Genomic DNA, 23,722 nt, shown 5'->3' with positions numbered 1-23,722 from the left:
CTTACAATTATGTAAACTTCCCTTTCCTCTTTAGAGGGGAGTTTCGACAGTTAAATAGTTTCAAATAATTTACTTTATTTTTAGTTGCTTTAGGAGAAGCATATGTATCTTGTTTGTATTAGCTTTGGGAAGCTTCCAAGAGAGCTGTCTGAATTTCCTGCGTTTTCAGCAGAAAAGAAAACCTTCAACAAAATAAACTCGCTTTGCCAACGGGGTGGAAAAACAGGGGGATGGAGAGGGGAAGAAGGAAGCACATGAGGAGGCTGTTCTTATATTCAGTGCACAAATGAACTTCAAAGCCAGTCATTTGGAGAGAGCAACCTTACCGCTCTATGGCATGCAAACAGCGTAATGCACTCGCTGTCACAGGTCCAGTCCAGCTAACTTTTGGCCATAATGTTTAATTGTGGGGAGGTAAGTATTAAGTTAAAAATTGCAGGATATATAACCTAAAAATTAACCCAATTGCCTGTCAATTCCTCCTTAGGATTGAAAGTAGGGCTGTCACATCAGGGCAAAATTTGGTGCCAGATATTTTGTTAAATAGACCTACTGTCATGACACTCCGTGCCATGGCCTTCTGGAAGGACCACGCAAGCAGTCAGTGCCCCCACCGGCTTGTCATCCAGGCCCAGCTGGTAACACAACCTCACCGAAGAGGGACACGTTCTTCTAGATGGTATCACAGTGAAAAATTTTCCTCCTGCAACAGGCTGCACTAGCGGCAGCATCGCAGAATCGTGAGGTTGGGGATCTAGGGGATCGTCAAGTCCAGCTACCTGTTCAAGTAGAGCCACCTAGAGCATGTTTACCATGACTCTGTCCACACAGCTTCTGAGTATCTCCAAGAACAGCAAGTCTGCAGCCTCTCTGGGTGGTGGCCGTGCCTCCTCTGCCAGAGAAAACAGCCCAGGAGCATTTGGTCCAAGGCAAAGAGCAGCCCAGGCAGCAATGCCAACGACTTCCATGTTTTGAAGACCTGTTTGTCACAGGGTGACTTTAGTAGCCACTGACAAAGAAAACAGAAGAGCTGTTCAGGAGGACATGCACGTATTTGAGTGCAGAAGGTACAATTCTACGAACACAGATGTTTTTACTTTTACTTGGCATGCAACCTCACTGCTCACTATCTGGGCAACCTACAAGTTAACGCACAACCCAACTCCTGGCCACATCCTTGTCCTCATCTTTTATTCAGCTTGTTATCTTGCAACTTCCACTCCTAAAATATTTCAAACTGGATTAATTTACTGCTGTCCTCCTATAACATAGGACTCTCAGTCAACATCTCCCAGATGCTGATGGAAGCTCCTTTCTTCCTGTAATGGTTCTTGGTGATGTTCATTCTCTCTGCATTGTCCACACTCTACCTGGTGTTGAGGTTGTTAAAACTGGGAAACAAGTTTTAACTCCTGCACTGCACACTGCATTGTGCAGCTAAAGGTTGCATGGAATTGACTCTGCTAAAACTGGTGCCCAGTTAATCACTGGACAAAAGCAAACAGTGGATTCGAGTCCAGCTCTGCAAAATCACCCAGGTACCCAACCCAGGTGTTCAAGCTTCCAGTCCTGTATTCTTTCCTCCACACTTGTTTTTTGAGAGAATCTGTTCTGGCAATCTAGCACCAGGAACAGGAAGGACTGAAGGTGACCCCACTTGGCCAAACCTCCAGTCTGGTTATGAGGGAGATGTGACAAAGACCTCACACTTCCATGGTGAATGCCAAGACTATGGAGCTCCTTACCCTTAAAACAGGGCTCCTTTGTTTGAAAGGGAATGACAGACTAGTCATCCAGACCCAGCATGGTGACCAAGGTGCCTATGTGCAGGACAGAAATTCAGACTGGCATTTTTATGAGACCACAGAAGGTGCTCCATTTTTCAGAGAATAGGATTTCAGGCAGTTCCCCCACTTCGGCATTTCTTCCCACCTCGGAACTCCAGTTTTTCCAAACTCTGTTCTTGGGAGCCTCTTCCCTTGACCTACTCCATAAATTTAGGCATTTAACTCAGGTACAGAATTCTACTTGGGAAGGGAAAGGGGTAACAAGTCTCATTCCCTGGTAATTTTCAAAAGCAGCAAAATGATAAATCTTACACAAGTAGAAAATAAAGCAAAGCCTGAATGATTTTAACACCAGTGGCCTTAGGAAAAATAAATGACTAGGGAATGACTCAAGGTCAGGCTTAAGAGGTTGGGTTAAGTGTACTTGGAAGTTCCCATGCAAGGGGACCCACCATGGTGCTCAGAAAACCCAACGGGCACCAGCCAGGGACTCGGCGCTACGTGGGCTATTCAAGAACATGATGTTTCCAAGCCACACGCCAGTGGACAACAAAAAGCAAGCACTATTCAGAAGAGCTACGCTAATCGTTTTATAGGGTACCCCAAAACCAGGGAGGCAACTGTTGCTAGGGAAGTTGTTAATGACATTGCTCATCCTCAGAAAATTGAAGCCGAAACTTGGTGAATCTATGTTTTTTCTTCAAATCATGCTTGAAATATTAATGAAGTCTTCTTGCGGCTGAAAGGATACGTGCTTCTTTCTACAGGCTCGCTATTTCTCACTGAAATTAAGTAGTATTCCCTAGAGCTATGTGAAGATTTTGTTTAGCTTGACTGGTTTAACAGGAAAGGACAAGTTCCACATGCAACCTTAACTCCATCATATAAATAGATCATTATGATATAGTTTTTAATTAACAGAACCTGTCTACCTTTAGTAGACTTCAAGGACTTTAGGGATGTTACTCAAGCGAAAAAGTTTCTGATCCAAGCACGACAAATGCAGCTTAGCTGTAAAATGTCACCAGTAAAATCGTTAGGAAACATTATGTAATAACTAATGGTATATGAGCTGAACTTCTACATTTCCTAATTCTTTTTAAAAATTACATAGCAGGTCTTATATAACTTTCACCTAAGGTTTCACATCTTTGCATTTAATATGTGAGTGCTACTTAATGAAATCTCTAGATCTGGAAGTGTGTTCCTTAAGGATGACTTCTACACAAGACTCTGAAGCAAATGATCCTCCTAAAACAAACACTTGGCATCTTTTGAAGCAGGCTACAGTTGATAACAAAAGCTCAGATGTTTGTGTTTTAGTATTAGACGTCCAGATTTAAGAATCCTTATCGTATCAGTCCTTATTATATCAAATCCACTTACAATAGGTTGCCATTCTCTTTATCCTATGCAATATTTGAGCTAAATGAAGTACAGAAGCCCTTATTTCCATCAGGAATAAGAAATAAGCTTAGGCTGATTGCTCGAAAATATTACGTTGTGCAAAAAGAAAGCAAAAAATACTATTTAAACCCAACGGTGTCAATCACAGTGACACTAGTACCAACAGTGGCACTGGCTTGGCTCTGCAACAGCTCTGTCCTCCTGAAAAGACCATTCTCCGTTTGGATTGGACTGAGGGAAAGGAACATTGTGACTGAGACTCTGGAACCCGAGTCCTCAGTAATAAATACCAAATCTCCACATTTCTATACTCATCTAACCAGAGAAATAGTTCTTTCTTTGACTAGTTTTGCCTGAAATAAGCCACCCGGAGCAAACAGAAGTCACGCCTCCTCTCCTCCGCAGAAAGTCCTGTAAAGCCAAGCTTACTTTGCTTCCATGATTTTATGCTTTTGCCCCTAGGGCAAAAATTGCTTTTTTGAAATTCCTGTGTGAGGTCCACGAAAGCGAGCTGGCGGAGCAGACATTTCAAATCACTACAAATTAGGGAAATGTCAAAAACAAACAAGCGAGCAGGCAAACAACAACAAGAAGAAAAACCAAGCAGAGAGGTGCTCCAGCACTCCGCGGATGAGCTGTCAGTGGAAGGACACTGATTTGCTCCAACAAGAAAAAATCACCGCGAAGGTAAACTAGGCTGAGAAAAAAAAATAAAATCCAAAGAAGAGAACTGGAAAGGCTCCATCGCACATTTTTTTTCCACGAGTAATTAAAAAAATAATGTAATACAATATGCGAGAGAAAACAGTCATTTGCTCATGATCTTTGCTCCTTAGGAGTAATTTGGTAAATTGCTGGTTAATGGATGGTCTAAAATCCCCCATGGGTGCCATCTGCCCAGACCCGGTTTTTCCTCCCCTTAAAAAGTTAAAAGGGATAAAATGAAGTGCTAGAAGTCAATGAAGTGACACTACCCAGTGAGTGATAAAAAACCTCCTGACAATATTAGGCCTGATTAAAAGCAAACAAGTAGAAAAGGTTGACGAGGCTGACTGCTGTTCACCTGGAAAGGGAAAGCACAGGCAGAAAACTTGGGCTGAACTTCTTAAATATTAGCAGTGCAAGATAAAAATTTCAGGTTTTAGATAATAAAACACTTGATTCGGGATTATGGTATTATATCCCCAAACTTATAAAAGGAGGTATATGTTACTTTATAATGTTACTTTATAGACAGCATTTTACCAATTTTAATCATTTTTGATAATTTAGGGCATGATCAGAAAATTAACTCAGAAATACAACTCTCTGTGAATAGCTGGTATGCATACTACATATTATATATACACTATACCTACCTGAATTCTTTAAATTATATTAAATATTTTGAAAATGCAAGGAGATAGATAAACAAGGCTATTAGGAAGCTACCATATTAAAAAGGACAAAATAGCATTATTGGTTTTCTGAAGTGATTTGCATCCAAAGGACGCGTAAGCAAACCCTTTGGAAAGGTATAAGGACACATTTCCATTTGTTTTTCTCTTAGCTTACCAGCTCTGCAGCAGTGATCCCTGCTAGTAATGATATCATTTATTCTATCAAGTCTAAGATTGCTCTGAAAAAACACTAGCACTGGAATTGCAACCCACTTCTCCCAGGTTAAAGGAAAAGCAAATAGGGAGGAGGAGAAAAACAGATTTTTGAGAGCTGATAGCAGGTAAACCAGATGAATGGAGTGACTTGGAGGTTAAATGCTGCCTTGATTACTTCCCAGCTCATTTTTAAACCATATTGTCTGGGACACCAGTAAGGGCCATACATCCATTTCCATGATCACTGAAGCTGATGACATGCTCAACTTCCTTGCTATCATGGGAAGTACAAAGTCAGAGCATTAAATAATGCTAAAAACGAGCATTTGACTGAGAATAACAAATATATAAATTCTAAAAGTCTGTCTACATAGGTACACAGCCTAAAATGAATATATATATATATTTATGATCAATCCTGTTATTGTAAGACTTCAACAGATTTTTTTTTCCAAATATAAAAGCAAAACACTCTTCAGAGAAACATGGAAAAAAACCACTATCAACTAAATGTTGGAAAATTTCCTGGAACATATACGAAGCTTAACCTGTTCTGAGACCAAGTTCATTTTGCACTGGCGGTTCAATCCTATCCCTCTCCAAGTGGCGCAGGGGATGAAAGGAGAGCAGGATTAAATAAAGGCAAGAGATCACAATCTCTCCTCTTAGGAATGCTTGAACAGATATTTCTCTGAAATGCAATATTTGCAATTTCACTGGTGGAAAGAATGACCAAGATATTTATTTCTCCCTTAAAAAAATGTGATTTAAGGATTAAATTTAAGTATTATTGCAATTCCCAACCTTGTTTTTCTTTAAAATTAAAGCTTCAGGGTTAAATCCTCACAATCCAGACACGTTCATAAGTGTCTTTTAAGACATAATTTCATTAGAAGTTCACATAAAGGATTCTATATGGTGACAGGTAATTGTCATGTTTTTGTCTAATTCATAGCAATGTTAAAATTACTCTTCTTATTTTTCTTCTTCCCTCCTCCAATTCCTGGGTTATTCTTCTTGAGGTTAATAAATTCTGCAGAAAAAAAATCATATTTACAAAAACTGAGGTAGTAAATGAATGAAAGGTTCAGAAAAAAAGAAATAGCTAATTGCACGAAAGGGAAATTATTTCTTTCCACCTGTGTCTGTGAGAAACCTTAGGATGACTTTACAGAATTCAACAAACACGAAGCACAGAGACTCTTCCCAAGTTGCGCTCTTGTATACTCCCCATTTTGACAGATTTCCCCAAGAAGTAAGTCCACAGAGGACAAGAATCCACTGCTTCCAATAGGGACCAACAAAATCAAGATTCTCTATCTTCATAAAGAAATTCTACACTTCTTTAACACTTCTCTTTAGGCCAACTGATTGATATTCTGCTGGAGGAAAATCAGCATTAAGCAAATGTCTTCTTTTCCTTCATGTGATGTTCCCCAAGAGCAGCAGCAGAGGAACCAGCCCTAGCAGGGTATTTTGGGCTTTCAGTTCCTGCCCGTTCCAATTATTCTGCTCAGCGAAACCTTTTCACTCCTCACTTCGTTGACAGACCGTCTTTCAATCTTCTTTGACTCACTCCCTTTAAAAACGTCTCTCTACTTTCCTTCATCCCATCAGCCGGGCCCTGGGCCACCCACGCTCCTAATTAATAGCACTCAGCTTGCCTGATAGCGTAGGTGGACATCCCTTAACGATGGACATTAGCGCAAGAACCGCCCCCACGGAGATGCTGAGGGACGATATCTTCAAGATAACTTCTTTTTAGTTGGGTGGCTGCATTTCTATAACGGGGACATGGCTGGAATACGTGTGGCTTGGCACAGGTCAAGAACTTGTCCACTTGGGTGTCTTCCAGGTCGCGCAGATCAGGTGAATCCACACTCTGCACTGCGTTATCTCCCCCATATTGTGCTTTTGAAGATCACTACCTCTTGTTCTACCTGCAGTTCTCCCATTTGCTTCCTCGGGCTGTCTTTTTAAAGATAGATTTCTCAAATTCTACGTAATGATATCTGAAGAAGTCTGTTAAGATATATTTTCACACCTATGTAGCACCTTTTAATATAAATGTATTGTTTTTTCAGACATCATCACGCAACTGGAAGGACTCCAAAACTTCACTGATTAGCCCTTGCTGTAATATATGAAAAGCTGAAGATTTAATAGGCGAGACATCAAAAAGCTTCAACATTTCGCAAATTTCTCTTGTAGGAAAAGGAATGTAAAAATGAAGGATTTGGTACCCAGCAGACAGATGTTCTTGGGTGTCCATTTCCTTTTCTTTATAGGGCTCCTTGCTTACAAAAAGAGACCTACTAAGATGTTTCTGAGATATGGTGACATCCTTGAGTTCTTAAAGGTTACACTTCTCCATCAAAGCCTGGCTTTAGAAACCCCAAAACGCTGCTTTACTACAGTGTTGAAATGCACAGAAGGTACAAAAATAAATTTCACTCTTTTCAGAAATGCTCCTCTCTGCAGAGCTTTTGCACTGACTTTTTTGTGTGTGTTTGTCCGGAGGTTTGATGAACGCCAACCCACACGCAATTAGCAACTTTTCCCAAAAAGTTAACAGAAAACCCACTCACATGAAGGAATAGGACACACACACACACACACACAGAAAACTTGATAAAGACCAACTCAATAAGTGAAGACACTTGGGAAGATTGATATAACCACGTTTTTTTTTTCAGGCCGGCTCTTCAAAATTCTCCATTAGTCTGAATTAATCAAATGGTGGCTTACAAGGTAGTAATAAATAGTGTTTACAGAGAAGCTTGTGAAGCCTCTTGAAGGTGATAGACTCGGTCTACATCTTATGCTGAACCACACTTCAGGCTCTTCTAAAAATCAATATCTCGCATCAGTTCTCTCAAATGCACGACAAGCAGATGCACAGTATTAAATCAGTGAACAAAATTCTACCATTTAATCCAGGAACGGGTCCCATTCATTTTAAAACAAACTGACAGCTTGTTTAGCTATAATCACCTTTGTTTTCAAGGACATTCCTATGAGAAGTCTTACCCAAAACAGTTCTTGTGAGTACAAGTTGTAAATAAGTGGCAATTATACCCTCTTCTGCAAATTATTGATAACATGTCCCGTAACTATTAGAAAAGGAAAATAAGAAAAAAAATCTCTTGTGTTAACATTTGACTTGCTTCAAATGTGCGAAACGAGGCAAAATAACAGGCTTTTTAAGACATTAGTCTTAAATAGTTTTAGGACTATTTAAGAATTAGTTTGCAGTTCAGAAGGATGGCAAGCTCTGACGTGCTGATCTACCTGCTAATCTCTGAAGATTTTTCTATTTCTTGAAATTTATTTCTATACACCATTATTTCAGACAATTTAAGTTCTTTAATCAGATGATCATAATATCATCTGCTTTAGTGCCAAATATTCTAAACTACAGAGAGTAAATATGCTATTTTCCCCAAGAAACAAGAATTTGTGAGTGAAATAAAGTGCCCTACAGTTTGTGCATGTAACACACAAGACCGTAAATGAACGAGTTTTGTGGAACTCCTGTACGAATAGAGAGTATTTTTGTGGATTTTCAAGCTACAACGTATTTGTCCAAAAATCCTTTGACCACAAGGATATTAGCAAAAACACAAGAACATAAAGACATGCTGCATGAATCAGTAATCCTCCATAGTAAAATTTAAAAGTTTAAACCAAATGAACTCTACTCCATCTTTGACACAAATTTTAGGGTAGTCTGTTCTTTCTCTTTAAGGATAACTTAGGCAAACCCTTCCTAGGAAAGTTTTCAATTGATTTCAAAAGGGAAGAACTGATGAAGTTGAGACAGAATTGCAGAATTTCGGTATTGCTAAATAAAAGAACTCGCTTTAGATTTGGGTTAGATTGGTTATTCGAGTCTACTCTGAAAACGCTATCTTCTGATGATATAAAAATAGGGGGATTAGGTAGGAGTAATAGTCTCTGAACTAAAATATAATTCATGTGGAGGAGGGGATGACTAATGTTTAACAAATGTATTTATAGGCCTCTGGCTCAATATTGGAGCGGAGATGGACATACTCAAGAATAACCTGATACCAAAAATGTCACTTCTGCTCAAAAGCCATAAACTCAGAGTAATCAGAAAGACAGAATTATGCACAAAACAAGGCAACCTTCATACTAAATGCAGCTTAAATTCCCAGAAACCACATGCCTTACTAAACATTTGTGCACATATCACCGTACACCAACAAACAACATCCAAAAACCCCCCAATTTTCTTCCTAATTGTATTTGAAGAAGGTTCTTAAAGCAGTCAACAAAAGGATCCAAAAATGTCGAGAAATGTGGAACCTCTAAGTAAGGCTACCAGGCACATAGATAATGCGATCGAAAACATCCCATAACTCGTTTCTTAGTCACATATAAAAACAGGAGAAAACAAGAGAAAGATCGAAACGCTTTTGCAAAAATGACCTGGCTTCTGAATTTCCAAGAAATGTTATGACAAAACAAATGAATTCAGCTTTTCCTGGTGAGTATTTGTCAAATATGGACCTATGTCTATAAGGAGCCTTAATTTAATTTGGTAAAAGTTCCCCATTCTATCAATGGATTATTCAGCTGCAGCAAAAGAGCTCACACACATTTAGCATTCTCAACAAAATTACTGATTTTACAGACTACAGGTAAGCGTTATTAATTACATCCCACTAACTCTCTCACGGCTGACCAGTCTACTTGAAAGTTACTTTATTTCCACATCATTAGTGCAGTCATTGAATGACCCTGGAGAAGACTTCCTATTCCAGAACATTTTAACTATAGCATATGCTATCACTGGAAAATTAATTAACGTCAGGAATACGTTATCTTTGGCGGCAGAGTTCTGCATCAGCACTTTTTTTTTCGGACAGCTTAAAAAAATAAGCTAAACAGAGAACATGTTCTCAGGACACCGAAACATTACAGCTCTTATTTACAGTTTGAGTATTGTTCAGGCTGCCAAAATCACTGGTTTTTTACATGTATGCCTCATGCCATGAAATTCATGTAAGAGAATGCAACGGGAGACAAATATCATAGGTAAGAGATTTTAGTAGATGGTTTTTAATATTACGTATTTCCAGAACACTAATGTTGCTCTAGTTGTTTAGAAAAGTTGTGACTAAATTGCAAATGCTGAAAATAAAGCTTACTTCATTTTTTTGGATGTATGGGACTGTCATCCTCCATCCACTGCAATAGAATTGAAACTCTTGAATTTAGAGCTTTTGGATTTGTTTCACTGTGTTTAGAAGATGCCTAATACTCTAGCTCACAGACCTTATTTCAACTATTCTTTAGCAATCCCAAATTTACAAGATAAATACGTATAGCTTATTTATACCTTATACCTTACTTATAACACTGTTGCTTTCTAGATAGTAAATGAAACATGGGAGTCATTCACCACCTATAGCAGAGATTAGCTTGGGTCTGTATGGGAGAAACTGCAATGAGGGATTTATGAAATACTTGCAGCGTTGAATATAATCAACTCTAATAACAAGATACAACTTACCAAAAAAGAATTTTTTTTTGAAACCACTTTTGTAATACTGCTTTTTAATAACCCTCATAATGGCCAAATTAGAAGGACCCCAACTGAAGTCATTCATCCCACATAAAACAAACATTGCTTTTTCTTCTTAGCTTTGTTTTACAAGCTACATTATTTCCAGATGACGCTTGAGGGGCCGAAGAGTTTCAAGAATTAGATGCTTAAACAGACAGCTGCTTTCTATTGACCATATAAATCGAGGATAAAAAAGAAAAAAAAATCTAAGAGGAATCTAAATATCAGACTTCATTTAGCCTGTGACAGAGCAAAAACTGCAAAGGAAAAGAGGAAGAAATACGGAATTGCACAAAGGCAAAATGCAGTTCTGTTTATTAGTGCACGAGAAGAATCCCCTGCGAATCCCAGGCTTCCCTAGGTGAGTTTAACCGGATTGGGAAGGAGCTGGGGAAACGGGAGCACTCGCAGCACCACCACGCTCTGCCCCGCGGCCATCCCTGCCCGCCCCCTGCACCCCGGCCCCCAGCATCTCCCCCTAAATCAGCAACGGGCACTTGCTTCTGGACCTCAGCTAACTCAGAGAGCACCCGCCCAGGAGCACATTTTTATAAGCAGTACAGCACAGCTGCACTGCGCCTCTTCCGCCACGGAGTTTCCACCCCGCACCGTTCAAGTGCTCAAGTGACAGCCTGGTATATGGAATAATTGTAGGTCTCAGCACTAAAGTGAATTATATTTAAAATCTTTCCTGTTCAAGTTCCATTTGGAACAGAAAATACGCTTGATTTTTATAGCCAAAATTTAGGAAATTTAAAAAATTCAATGGAATTTTTTATAAAGTTTTATTTTATTTATTTTATTTATTTATTTTATTTATATTTATATTAAATAAATATAATTATATTTATTTTATTTATTTTTATTTTTCATAGATTTTTCTCTGTGGCTAGCAGTCATCTTACCTAATCAATTTTTGATCCATACTGTTTAATTACCTAATGGCAGGCAGCAGGTAAAATCCCCATGGAAGGTACCTAGTTAACCAGCAAATAAAGAACTGGAATTGAGGCCTCCCAGCAGAGAGCAGTGCCTGGGTGCTCTGAACTGCAGACCCTACCATGGGTGCTGAAGGAGTGTGCAAACACGCTCCAAGGAGTCTTCATTCAACGAAGGGCTCAAGTCCACTGCCATGAAGACAAGGCTGAGCTCCTACTGCCATAAAGCGTCCTGTCTGCGTTGCATTCACTTACATTGAAAGAAATTCAGAAAGCAAAGTTACATAGCCACGTATATATTGGAGAGTTAACCGATGACGCTTGTCAAATTATTTTCCTCAAACTCTATGTAAAATAAATTCTTATACTGCACCTGGCAGAGAACTGTGAACACTTGGTATAAGCCTGCCGAAATTTGCAATTCCTCCCTCCCTCCAAACAAGCTGTTAAGGAGGATCCCTATGGCCAGCTGTGGTGCAAGTGCTGAAGTGCTCGAAACTCCTATGCAATGCTAACAAATCCTTAAAAAGCAGCAGTTTGGGCATACTGCAGCTCCAAAAGCAGGTCTGATGCGCTGCTTTCCATGGGAAGTCAGCGTGCCTCTGGTTAGGCTATTATATCAATGATTTAACAAATTACATTGGGATGTACAAAAGAAAAAAGAAAAAAAGAAAATGGATATATTTAAAATAATAAACATTGTATGCAAGAAAGCTATAAGCAGTCTAATTGGATTTTTCACATTTCTTCAAGTCTGGAGATACCTGCAGCCAGGGCCAGCCTGCCCTAATCGCGCTACGTTGACATCAGTAACTGCTCCCACAAAAACGTTGCCTATTAAGAAACTTATTAAATGACTAGTAAGCAAAGTACCAGCACGGCATAGACTCGGAACTGGTCAACCAAGTAGCCTGTGTCTCAGGAGGGGGGTTATTTCATGACACAGTTTTTTGGCACAAAAATACAGCACATGGGGTTCCCCCTGCCACCCTTCTGGCTGCCTTGGGCTGTATCATCCTGCACTGCTGTCATGTCCCTGTCCCCACCAGGCCACCACGCTCCACTGCTTTGTGTTAACTACACCTAACTGGGGCTTAGGACCAGGGAACTAGTCCAAGGAACCAGTCCTCTCTTTTCCTAGCATTAATAAGCAAAACCACCCTCATCTGTTACCCTTTTCATTTTTAGAGTCCCCCAAAGCCCTGACACAACCGAATCCCAGGATGGTTGAGGTTGGAAGGGACCTCTAGAGATCATCCATTCCACCCCCTGCTCCAGCAGGGACACCCAGAGCTCGGGGCACCCGGTCACATCCCGGCGGGTTGGGAGATCTCCAGAGCAGGAGCCTCCGCAGCCTCCCTGGGCAGCCTGGGCCAGGGCTGGGCACCCTCACACCAAACAAGCTCTTCCTCACAGGCACATGGAAAACATCTCCACGGACAAGCACAATATAAAACCAAGCTGGCCCAGTTCCTTATTCCTGTTCACAGCAAGAAGCCCACGGCTGTGTTGGTATCACTGGAGACCTGAGGGCAGTCATCAGGAGATACTCACCGAAGGACCACGAGCGATATGGCGAAGCAAATAGTATGTATGATTTACTCCCATGCACACTTTGTACCATCCAAGTTCACTTTGCCATCAGAGAACACAATAAGGAAATGTCATGTATAAAAATGAATTAAAAATCAGGAGAATGCATGTTTAAAACATATTAATGCTTGGGCTGATTGAAAACTCTGGACATAAATCTGCAGGAGAGAAGGCAATCTCAGCATCATTTCTGTTCTATTTATCTATTGGTGCCATGTTGGCAGACAGCCATGGAACAGAGAGATAGAGAAAATCCCTTTTTAGTCATTAAAAGTTTCTGTACTTCAGTTTTCTCATTTCCTAGGACTTACAAACCTTAAGCTTCTTAGGGCATTCTTGCACCATCTAACATACACTTTCACATACTTGTCTCTATATATGCAAACATATATGCGCACGCAAGTGCAAATACATATGCATACATGATGTGCCTATTAAGTGCATGTATGGAGGAATACATGAATATATATGTGTGCATCATGCAGTCTTCTTTCCTTTGAGCTTTGAGATGATGACTTGTTTGCCTAGGGGAGCAAATCTAAGGGTCTCTCTTCATGAAACCAATATCCTCCCTCAAGCAACAGGCCACGTCATACTGTAGTCCCTGCAGTAGGAATAGAAATGAGGGCTAAAAACTTGGGCCTTACTCTTGAGGCATAGAAGAAGGTGCCTGACACAAGCATAACGTCCCCAAATGTCCCTGCTTACTCCAAAGCAACATCATTTTGGCATGGAAACCAACTCCTACTCTTTAAATACAGATGCGTGTGAGGGGCGTCTTTCTGGAACATCTGGGATTCCGAACCAGCAGAGAAATTAAAGGTCACACAGCAGCTTCTGAGAGGCCCTAAAATTACAGGTGCGCTAAGGAATTTATTATGATTTAAGACAAGATAAGGTAGCAAGGATACAGAGGAAAAAGCTGCAAGTGATTCATTTGCTCTATAAACCAGCCTGTCTCCAAGGAGCAAAAGGCCTCTAGTTTCTACGTTGCATGCTGACAGCAGTAACTAAGAGCTGCAGGTTAAGGAACCCAGTTAGGTGAATCAAAGTTATTAAACTATTATATAAGATTATTCCTTTTTTTTAAATTTATTTTAGGAACTTCTATAACCAACTTGAATGCTAGGGTAATATAATATGTAAAGTCTCAGACAGGTGTGTCCTAGAACATGTTTTAACTCTCAAAATAAAATAGGTGTTACATTTCTATTCTCAAAAATATAGGGTAACCAATAAAAAAAAAAAGGTAACTTTTTAGACATTATTATATGAAAGTTCAAATGAGCATAAACCAAAGACACTTAAGTAGTACAAATATATTAAGTCCTTACAAGTCTCTGTCTCGTAATGAACCTAGAGATTTTCCAACAACCATGCAATTAAATTACAAAATCACGGACTACGTGTGGATAATGGCTTGGAAGACTGGCAGGAGCCCTGTGCATACACAAACATCCTGAATTTGACCCAGGATGTCTCTCTCAAATGCTCACTGGGAGTTGTTCTCAGTCATATTTAGGCCTGTCACCATACTGAAAACACCAAAGTGATACTCTTAAAAATAATGTTTTTAACTGCATGGTATAAATACCTTGAAATGCAAATGCTTTGGAAACAGCAAGAAGACAGTGCACAGTAAGTTTCTCAGCTATGAGTAGTTGCGGTTTTGCCATTTCTAAGTGTAATTTTTTTTTAAAGCAAAGTTTCAGACATGATGTCATTCACAGACGTTCCTGTATTTTGCTGCTGGTGGTTGCTTAGTTGTCACATTTTGATAAATCTTGGCCGCTTTGGGGATGTACCCCTCCTATTCTGAAGCACCTACTAGAACATTAGGCTCAATACTCACATAATCGGGAAGTGGAGGGTCATTTGAACTGAGGGAACCTCTTAGGGACTGCGTGGCTTGCTCCAAAACTTTGTTGTGTTTTTTGGATAATAAAGAAAACAAACTGAAAAAAAAAAAAAGAGAAAAAATATTCAAATAAATTCACAGTTAATATGCTCAGATAGGACAATCCAGGCAGAAGAGATATTTCATTGTATACATAAATTTGAATAAAGAGGTTTCTTCAGAAATGCAACGCAATGCACAATAGTTGCATCTGAGAAACAGCAGCAGAATTATAGATACTCTATACAGTAAATGATAGGAAGAACAACGTACTTCCATAGTTCTTCAAATTCAAACTATAACAGAATTAATGGTATACTTTTAATTTCATAACCGATACATATTCATTAAAATGCAATTTTTAAGTTCAGCATCTCATCAAATACACTTATTTTCCTTCCTTATCATTAGTACTTGTGACTTCAGTGGCCTAATTGTTCAATATAGAAAGCATCCGAGTCTGAGGTAGAATTATTTAGGGGTTGAGTTTATGCATTTTATTATTATGTGTATTTCTCAAATTTATTTTAGCTCTAGTCAGGGAAGTATCACGTGAGTTTTACAAATCTGAAGTCAGAGGTCCACACACATGGAGAGAAATAAAGATATTTTTTCCATGCATTTTGGAAAGACCATGTCTTTTTCAAAAAAAAAAAAAAAAAAAAAAAAACCTAATTTGATGGAGTTAGCAATCCCACATCATCAAAAAAAAAAATCTCACTGTAATTCTTTTGTGCCATTCATACAAATAACAACATCCTCAGATGTTACACAGCATTTATATATTTATATGGGCTGCAACCACAGACTTCACAAGATAGCATCAAACATTGAAACATTGAAACTGTTCGATTAAACACTGAAATTGATATGTGGGGCTTCATAAATGCAACCCAGGACAGGCCCTTCTTGCAATAATCTTAAAGTGAGTCTGGGAAAGATGCTAGTTATCTCTGGAAAACAATCAAGCTGCACAGAGTCTGTATTTTCCACCAGGAAAAATGGGGGCAATCTGCTTCTCCCCAAACGGTCTATTCCAGAGCGTGGATCTGTGAGGCTTCTAGATGTTCTTTCTCCTGATTCTTCCGAGACTTCGAGCAGATACTACCTTGCTGGCTGAATCTCTCCGTTGCTTTCTACCTTAATTGGAATGCTTGCTTATAAAAATGCTTTTTCCTGTGTGCAGAAACCATGATGATAATATTTGTGAGAAATATTTCCCCACCCTTGGTATAGGTTATCGATTCAAGGCTTCCTGCATTTCAAATGTGGGATGTTTCTGGAGCCAGAGTTCCCTAGACTAACTGGAACAGTCCTTAGAGGGCAAGGCAGCTCTCTTGCTAAACAAACATCAACTATATCCTTAATGCTTAAATGTATTGCTCTTCTACCATTGGGTTATACTTGCTGCTGGGACAGGGGCAGTAGCAGGCTCCTTGTTCATCAGATTGAGTTAGGAAAGACTGAGGCCAGCTTAATAATTGAAAAAATAAGGGGCAGTATTGTATTGTAGATCGCCTATATTTCTTGGAATTGGGCCAAATGCAGTGCTCTGAGGAATGTGCTTGGAAAGCTTTTCAGCCCAAAGAAACGCTCAGAATTTGAGGAAGTCGCCTTTATTTTTTACTTCCTTAAAACGTAACATTGCTAGCATGGCCTTCGTGGCACGTAGGAGTAAGTTCCCCGGAGCAGCAGGGATTTGTCCCCTTATTGTTAGTCAAGGGTCTCAGGAAAAGGCAAGAGCTTTTCCGATGCGCCTTGCGGGAAGTCACAGCGAATCAGTTATGTTTCTCAAGAACAAATCTTAGCTCTTAAGAGTCAAGTCAAGAGATCCTACCACTCTCCAGTCCCTCTTCAGTTGGGTTTCTCTTAGAGAAAGAACTTACGCTGAGGACAATCTTTGCTGCACTGAAGGCATCCAATGAACCCGCCCAAGAGCCCCCAGAAACACGTTGCACCATGCTCAAGGTGCAGCTGGAGAACTGGAATGTGACAGCCTGAGCCACGTGCTCAAGACCATACGGCCAAAACAGGGATGGCCCCGTGGCTGCGAGCGCCCAAGACTCATGGGGATGCTGCCAGCGAGGAGGCGATCGCCGTGCTTGGGCTGATGTGGCCTGGGCGTCCAGCAAAACTCCACAATGATTCTTCTATGTGATGTTTTAAGAGCTGAGAAACATTGAGGCTTTCAGGATAACACAACATGCCCCACAAGTGTCAGGAACCCCTTTTTTTAAAAGGGCAAGACCAGGAAACCTGCTTTGTCCCAGCATCAGGATCTTCTGCTTTCCTTTACACTACCAGACAGAACCACGAGCTGCCCTGACATGACATAATTCCTGCGAACAAATGTCGACCTCCCACTAACGCGCAGCTATTCATCAACCCCCTGAGCACATTCCCCGTTAGAAGGGGAAGAGACAACAAAGAAATACGCTATATTAATAGATTCCCATCCTTTTCCTCTCCATAATCAGCTATTGTATTCACAGAGCGAAATTTCTGTTCGAATTGGAGTGTGGATTTGAAAACTGGTCATTCACCTGAAATAGCAGCGCTACTTTTGGAAGCGCTGGGATTTTTGAGGCCTCGCAGCTCGGAGATTCTGCCGTCAGCACCATCTAGTGCTGCGGAGACAGAATAAGCAGCCAGCAGCCACCCAGGGCCCCGGGCTGCGGGGCAGGAGCTGCAGCTTACCCAGGGCATCAGCCTGCTCCGAAAGGTGCAGTTTATTTCATGAAGAAAAGGGAAAAAAGGACTCTGAATTACATCTTCTTCCTCCTACACTCACGGTGTTTTGGTCCTAAACTAAAGTATAAAGAAAAGAACTGGGGATAGGTTTTTTGGGGAAAAAAAAAAGCATTTATACAACATAAGTGAAGAGGAAAATGCATATATATTAGTATTTCTGCATGGAAGTGGAATATCAGAGAGCAAATTGTTTTCTCTGGCAAAAAAGGAGGAAAGTGGGGAAAAGGAGGAAAAAGGAAAGGGAGGGAAAGACTTTTCTTCTTCATATCTTTAGTTTTTGCTTCCTTAACACAACTTAGCAGTGTAGTATAACTAAACTGGAGCACTTGAGCATGGCATAGCCAAGTCCTTCGTGCCTGATTTCCATTGCTAAAGTGGCAAGGAGGGGGTAAGTCCTCCTAACCGTTGTCTTTGGCACCAGGGCTTTCCTTTGCAAAGTTCTGCTTTCGTGCCGCAGCTCATTGACTTTGCACCTGTGCTACAACACTTGTTTGTGGGACCGGAGCCCAGAACTCCAATATTCAGGTTAAAAGAAACCTCTCCTTGCCATATCAGTTACGTTTTCCAGAGGGCAGTCCCCAACATCAGTCGAAATGACCCAGCAGGACGAGGGCACCAACGCACAGCCAAGAATTTTCCACACCAAGAATGAAAACAGACCACAGAACTACAGCCAGAAAGCAAGAGAAAATATCCCAAAGGAAACGGTTTAAACTTTTCCACCCTCTATCTCCAGCTCTGAAAACCACCTTGTGAAATACCCATTTCTCTTGCAGAGTATCGGAGTAGATTTAATTACAATCCTCCAAAGGCATTTCATGAAGTTTAGCTCCTACAGGACTTTCAGCAGCAGCAAACACTGCTGGCTAGAGCACGAGCTTGATTTTGAAGCTGCCACGTCTGCACTGTTTGCCAGGGAGATATACATCTCTTTATATCGATATACACACACACATGCATATTTTTATATATGCACACACTCACATATACATGCGTGAATACCTACACATCCACACCCCTGGGTAAGATCAGATATGTGTATATATAGAGGGAATGCAATATAAGTCACACTTACTTATACTTTTGCCCCCTGAAGCTGGACTGAAAAGGTCTAATTGAAAATTAAATACTCTGTATGGTCATGGAGGACAACCCACACAGTTTAACAATAACAGGGGGGTTTCTGCCACTATATTTTCCCCATTTCTATGTTTTTGATATGGACAGGCTATGGAGCTACATGACCCTTTGGTCTTACCCACTCTAACTTTCTATGACAAAAATAACAAATTATGTTCTGAACAATTAAGCTGTATTAGTACATCAGCCCAGCTCCGCCATAGAACTGCTTATGGATCAATGTTTGACAAGCAAAATAATAGGCTGGACTAAAAGCTCGATGAAATACCAGCTGGGATCTATTACAGAGCATCAAATCAGGCTACGGATGCACTGAACCAACAAGGAAGACTCAAGTCTGAATGATAAACTCAAGGTCTCCATTTCTGATTTTCAGGAATTACGAAAGCACTGCTTTCTTAAGTCCCTCAATACAATTTTTTTTTTTTAATTTAACACAAGACTGGACCTTGATCAATTAAGAAATGATTACAGACTACACAGTAATGGTTGTTTAAGTGCAAGTGATCTGATTACATGGTATGCACACACAAAATAAAAACCAAACCAGGAATATACAAACTTAATACTCTCAAAAAGCCAATTCCACAGAGCCTGGTGGGGCACGATGAGTGAAAAAGGCCAATAATGGGAAGTCATGTAACAACTATCTTCTTGATCCACCAAAAATCACAGCTGGCAAAGAAAAAAAGCTACGTTATTCTGCCAAAAGGCTAGTTCACAGGAGAGACTGAAACAGCTTGTGAAGCATCCCAAAGGTAAAAGTAAATCCCTAATTTAGAAAATGAGAAGCTGGCAAAAACTGACAAGAAAAATGGAAAAAAAAAGATTAAAAAAAAAAAAGGAAAATATTGCAGTCAGATTTAAAGACACAATGAGAAGGAAAGACTCTCTGGTACCTTGTTTTAGGTAAATTGGATGACCCAAGATAATCCCATGCCAGTTGGTCTTAGGCAAAGCTGAGCATAATAATGTGATAGGTATCCTGAGATGCATTTAAAGGAGGACACCAATGGTATAGACCTAACCTTCTAATATGAAAAAATCAAAGGAGTCCATCACTAGGCTGGGAAAGCGGGGGAAGAACAGGGACAGGAACCACCAAAGAATTCGGAGATTGCCTAGATACATAAAGCACTGCCAGAAAAAAAAAATACCACAATAACCTTGAGTGGGACACTGGCATTAACAGTCATTGAAGAAAGGAGAGAAGCTGCTGAGGGAGAGAGACCTGGGAGGGAAGAAGCAAAGCCCAGTACCCTCTCAGCTCTGGTTAGGCTTAGGCTAACGCTAAGATGCAAAGAAGGAGATGGAAAACTGAAAGAAAGGGACACTTTGACAGCATGGAAGGTAAATGAAATGGCTGGAATTATATGGCATTCTATGATGGAGTTATACAACAGAAAGAAATGGAGTAACGATTGTGTCTCTGCCCATTCCAACTCACTAGCAAGCTTCTCGAGGAGAAACACTTTGTTATCTAAGTGTTGAAAATATTAAACATGCTCTGAATACAAGACTATTGGAGAACTGAAGGCTCCTCCTACTCTCCACACTCATACGCACGCCAAATGTATTATTGTTCTGAATCTTACAGAATTAAATGTACGCCATAAGCACTGAAACCCCACGTTATACAAACGTTCCTTAAACAATAGGCTTTTACAACTCATCCATGAATACTGCGATTGTATTGACAACCCATTCACACAGAGAGCATCTGAAAATACCTTAGCTTCAAAATGTGACGTCTTGTAGTTTAAACCACACCTCAATTCCTCTACATTTTAACAGCACTTCTTCTAGATGTCATTTAATCTATTGCTTAAGTTACAACAGCAAATAAAACTGTACATTATGGAAAGAGAGCTCGACTCACAGCCCAGCATAGCCATTTCCATAAGGGGTATCTTCGAATTGCTCAAAGTTGGTAACAACACAAGTGGTCAGATCAGAATAAATGCATAGGACTGCTTCATATGCAACATAGGAAGTAAAACTAAAGAGCAAAAAACTCAAAAAAAAAAAAAAAAAAAGAGGGATGCATCACTGCTTTTTGCTTCAACCCAACTGCACCACCTTCAACCCAACTCCACCATCAGCTCCACTAGAAGAGCCATTCAGGCTCCCAGGCAAGAGGGGTGAACCCACTAAGATACCAACTCTCTAAGCAGAAAATAAGATTGTACTTTGCTTTTCTGCTACATTTACCATTAGGTCCATCTGGTTCGTGGAGGCAACGTGAAGTCAGCAAACCTGGGGTGTGCTAACTTCAAAGAGGTAACACATGCAAATCAATGGTTTCTCCAAGCATTGGTGATGGACTTATGCCTCAAATCATACTTAAAGGACCAGGGAATGAAAAGGGCTTCACCCCGGTGCTGAAGGGTCTGATATTTCTAGGTTCTTCTTGGTCTCTCTCCTTTCTAGGTCACCTTGGAAAGAGCCAATAACCGAGACACACAACCTGTTCATAGACAAACCCCAAAGCATCACAGGGGACTTTAGCATGATCGTAAGTAAACCAACAATTTCTATCCCATCTTCCTGACGAAGAATAGGCATTAAAATCTTTTTTTTTTTCCCCCCAACTCTACACTTCTAACCTTGGTCATAATACACTGAAACAAGAAGAAAACACTTATTTACTGGGCAGGTGGGTTGAACACTGAACAGGTTGCCCAGAGAAAGACATCGTACAGTTCATTCCCCCTCGTGCCGCCCACCCAAAAACCTGATATTAAATAATTAGGAAATTACATGTTCACCTTACGCCTGTGGTATAAAGTACATAAGCAAATTCAGAAGCGACTTTGAAAAATCAATGCAGGTTTTGTGTTCACAAACAGGATCTCCTACAAAAATGGAATCAAGAAGACAAACACACCAGGAAAAACTATGGAAGTACGGAATCCGAGCTGGTGAGGCAAAAGTAAATATTTACAAAAGTAAGTCTAGAGTTTAATTTGCAGTGAGTGGGAAATGTATTCTTCAACTGAAGGCATAAACTGTTGTGTAGTTCCTGGACGGCTTCCAATGTGTGCTGGAAAACTGATGCTCCTATCACTAGCAAAGTAAAAGGAACACAAAAAAAAAGCAGTAAAATCTTTCCCCTGCATACTGCTACGGATAATTTCATTCCTCTTTCGTCTGGTATGCCAAATAATACTCTTGCAACTCTCCTTGGAAGGCAGAATCAGGGAAGGATGGGGAATACTACACAAAAGCACCTTCATAGCTTCAAGTCACATCAAAGTACAAACTCAATAACCAGAGGGAAAACTGTTGCAGAGGAGAATCCCCAGGGCAAACCCCATGGAAGCTGCAGATTCGGACAAAGCATTTAGCCAAGTACTATTTATCTGCTGTATTTTCCTGTATTTTTGCAAACTAAATTCAGGAAGGCTTAAAGCTATGGGGAAAAAAGTATGCAGGCCAGTATAAACAGAAAGTGTGTTTTTAAAACTCAGGAAGGGTCAGGGTAATTATAGGGTTCATTCTGAGCTAAACAGCCACGAATCTGCCTTAGGAGTCTCCAGGCATGAAGGCAATTCCTTTTAATATTCCCTGTGTTTGCCCCGTTAATATTTTATACGAAAACTGAATGGGCAATGTGTCCACAGTATTTCCAGCTCATCCACTCGCAGTTAATTCAGCAGAGGCAATGCTTCCTTGCTGCTGAGAGAAGGCGTTTGCCTGAATTAGGGCAAAACTCTGTGGGTGAGAAGCAGAGGAAATTGCTGGAGAAAGCTGCCCGAGCCCAGCTCCCACCCGGGAAAACAAAGCCAGACTCTGAGCAAGCGGCCATCAAAATGAAAATTAGAGAGGCCTCCCTGCCAAGGACCAAGTCCTTACCCTGCGAGCAGCTCCTGCTTAACACCAGCTGGTTTAAAAGCACATTGTGTGTGTGTGTGTATATATATGTTTATCTGTATGCAATTGGGTCATTGCTGTGTTTATAATGAAAATTGTTGTGCTACGTGGCCAATAGTCCTCTTATACCCCCAGCTGAGACTTAAATGATACACACGTCTTAAACCACCTAATTGGGGTTATCAAGAGCTTCTGCTGGGGACATTACTGAAACAACCAGAAAAACCCAAACAATGACATTTCATTATTTCCAGCTCTCACTTCCTAAGAGGAAGGACATTCCTTCCAATCTAAAAGCATTCTAATTAATATTTTCTCTACTTATTCTGATTTCTAACACGTAGAAATAGGCTGAAATGCTTAAAATTTTTCTGAAGAGAATGGCAGTACCTCTGCTGGGCTACTCAAAGAGGAAAAATGCAAGAAAAACATAGGATAACACTAAATATTTAGTGTGATATATTAAATACTTTCCAATATTGAGACCAAGATTAAGTTTAATCTCTATTACTAAACATTTCCTGTAAAAGCACAATAACAATGTACTTGAAAAATAAATATCACCAGTAAAAACTGTCCATCTCCTTCACTGCAATGTCAACATCAATCCCCTCTGCTGAATTGCTGTAGATTTATGTACCCAGATAAAAACCTTTAAAATGGAGCCAGGCGTAAAATAACCTCTTCCAAAGGAAAATTCACGTTAAAATGGATAGGAAATAAAGAATAGTTTTTTTCAGTCTGAAAAATATGCATGTCATTGAAAGGAAATATTTACTAAGCATATGAATTCATGAAGGAAAATGCGATAGCAGCCGGTGGGCCCAAGCCAAGGCCAGGAGCCCTAGGCCCCGAAATGCCCTGTGGGGCCTTGCTGGGCTGTTTACAGAAAGTTCAGGTACTTGAGGACATAAACGATGCTATCAGCCAGAAACAAAAAATACCCTTTTCTGGGATGTGTGTGATCGTGATGGAAGTGACTGTGAATGAAACAGGAACGCAGCCCTGAAGCTTTTTTATAAGGGGTGTTAATACCCAATTGGGCAGAACCCATTTTCAGCAGACACAATAGCAGAAACAACAGATACTGGAGCATTTTGTGAGTCCCATTCGACAGGGGGACAGCTGAGGTTCAGAAGCTGTAG

The 23,722-nt window shown here is 40.3% G+C and overlaps 1 protein-coding gene across 1 annotated transcript in view; it reads right to left on the bottom strand.

Annotated features, from left to right (window-relative positions):
- The window catches only part of DYM (dymeclin), a 167,803-nt gene that overhangs the window by 35,735 nt on the left and 108,346 nt on the right, over positions 1-23,722 (bottom strand). Inside the window, exon 15 of the mRNA XM_026039349.1 lies at positions 14,769-14,871. Within this exon, the coding sequence (XP_025895134.1) occupies positions 14,769-14,871 (103 nt within the window). The remainder of the gene's footprint in view (positions 1-14,768; positions 14,872-23,722) is intronic.

The sequence above is a fragment of the Nothoprocta perdicaria genome, unplaced genomic scaffold (genome assembly GCF_003342845.1).
Source record: "Nothoprocta perdicaria isolate Ctin4 unplaced genomic scaffold, notPer1 scaffold_10, whole genome shotgun sequence".
NCBI lineage: Eukaryota > Metazoa > Chordata > Aves > Tinamiformes > Tinamidae > Nothoprocta > Nothoprocta perdicaria.
This window is presented reverse-complemented; position numbering and strand designations above follow the sequence as displayed.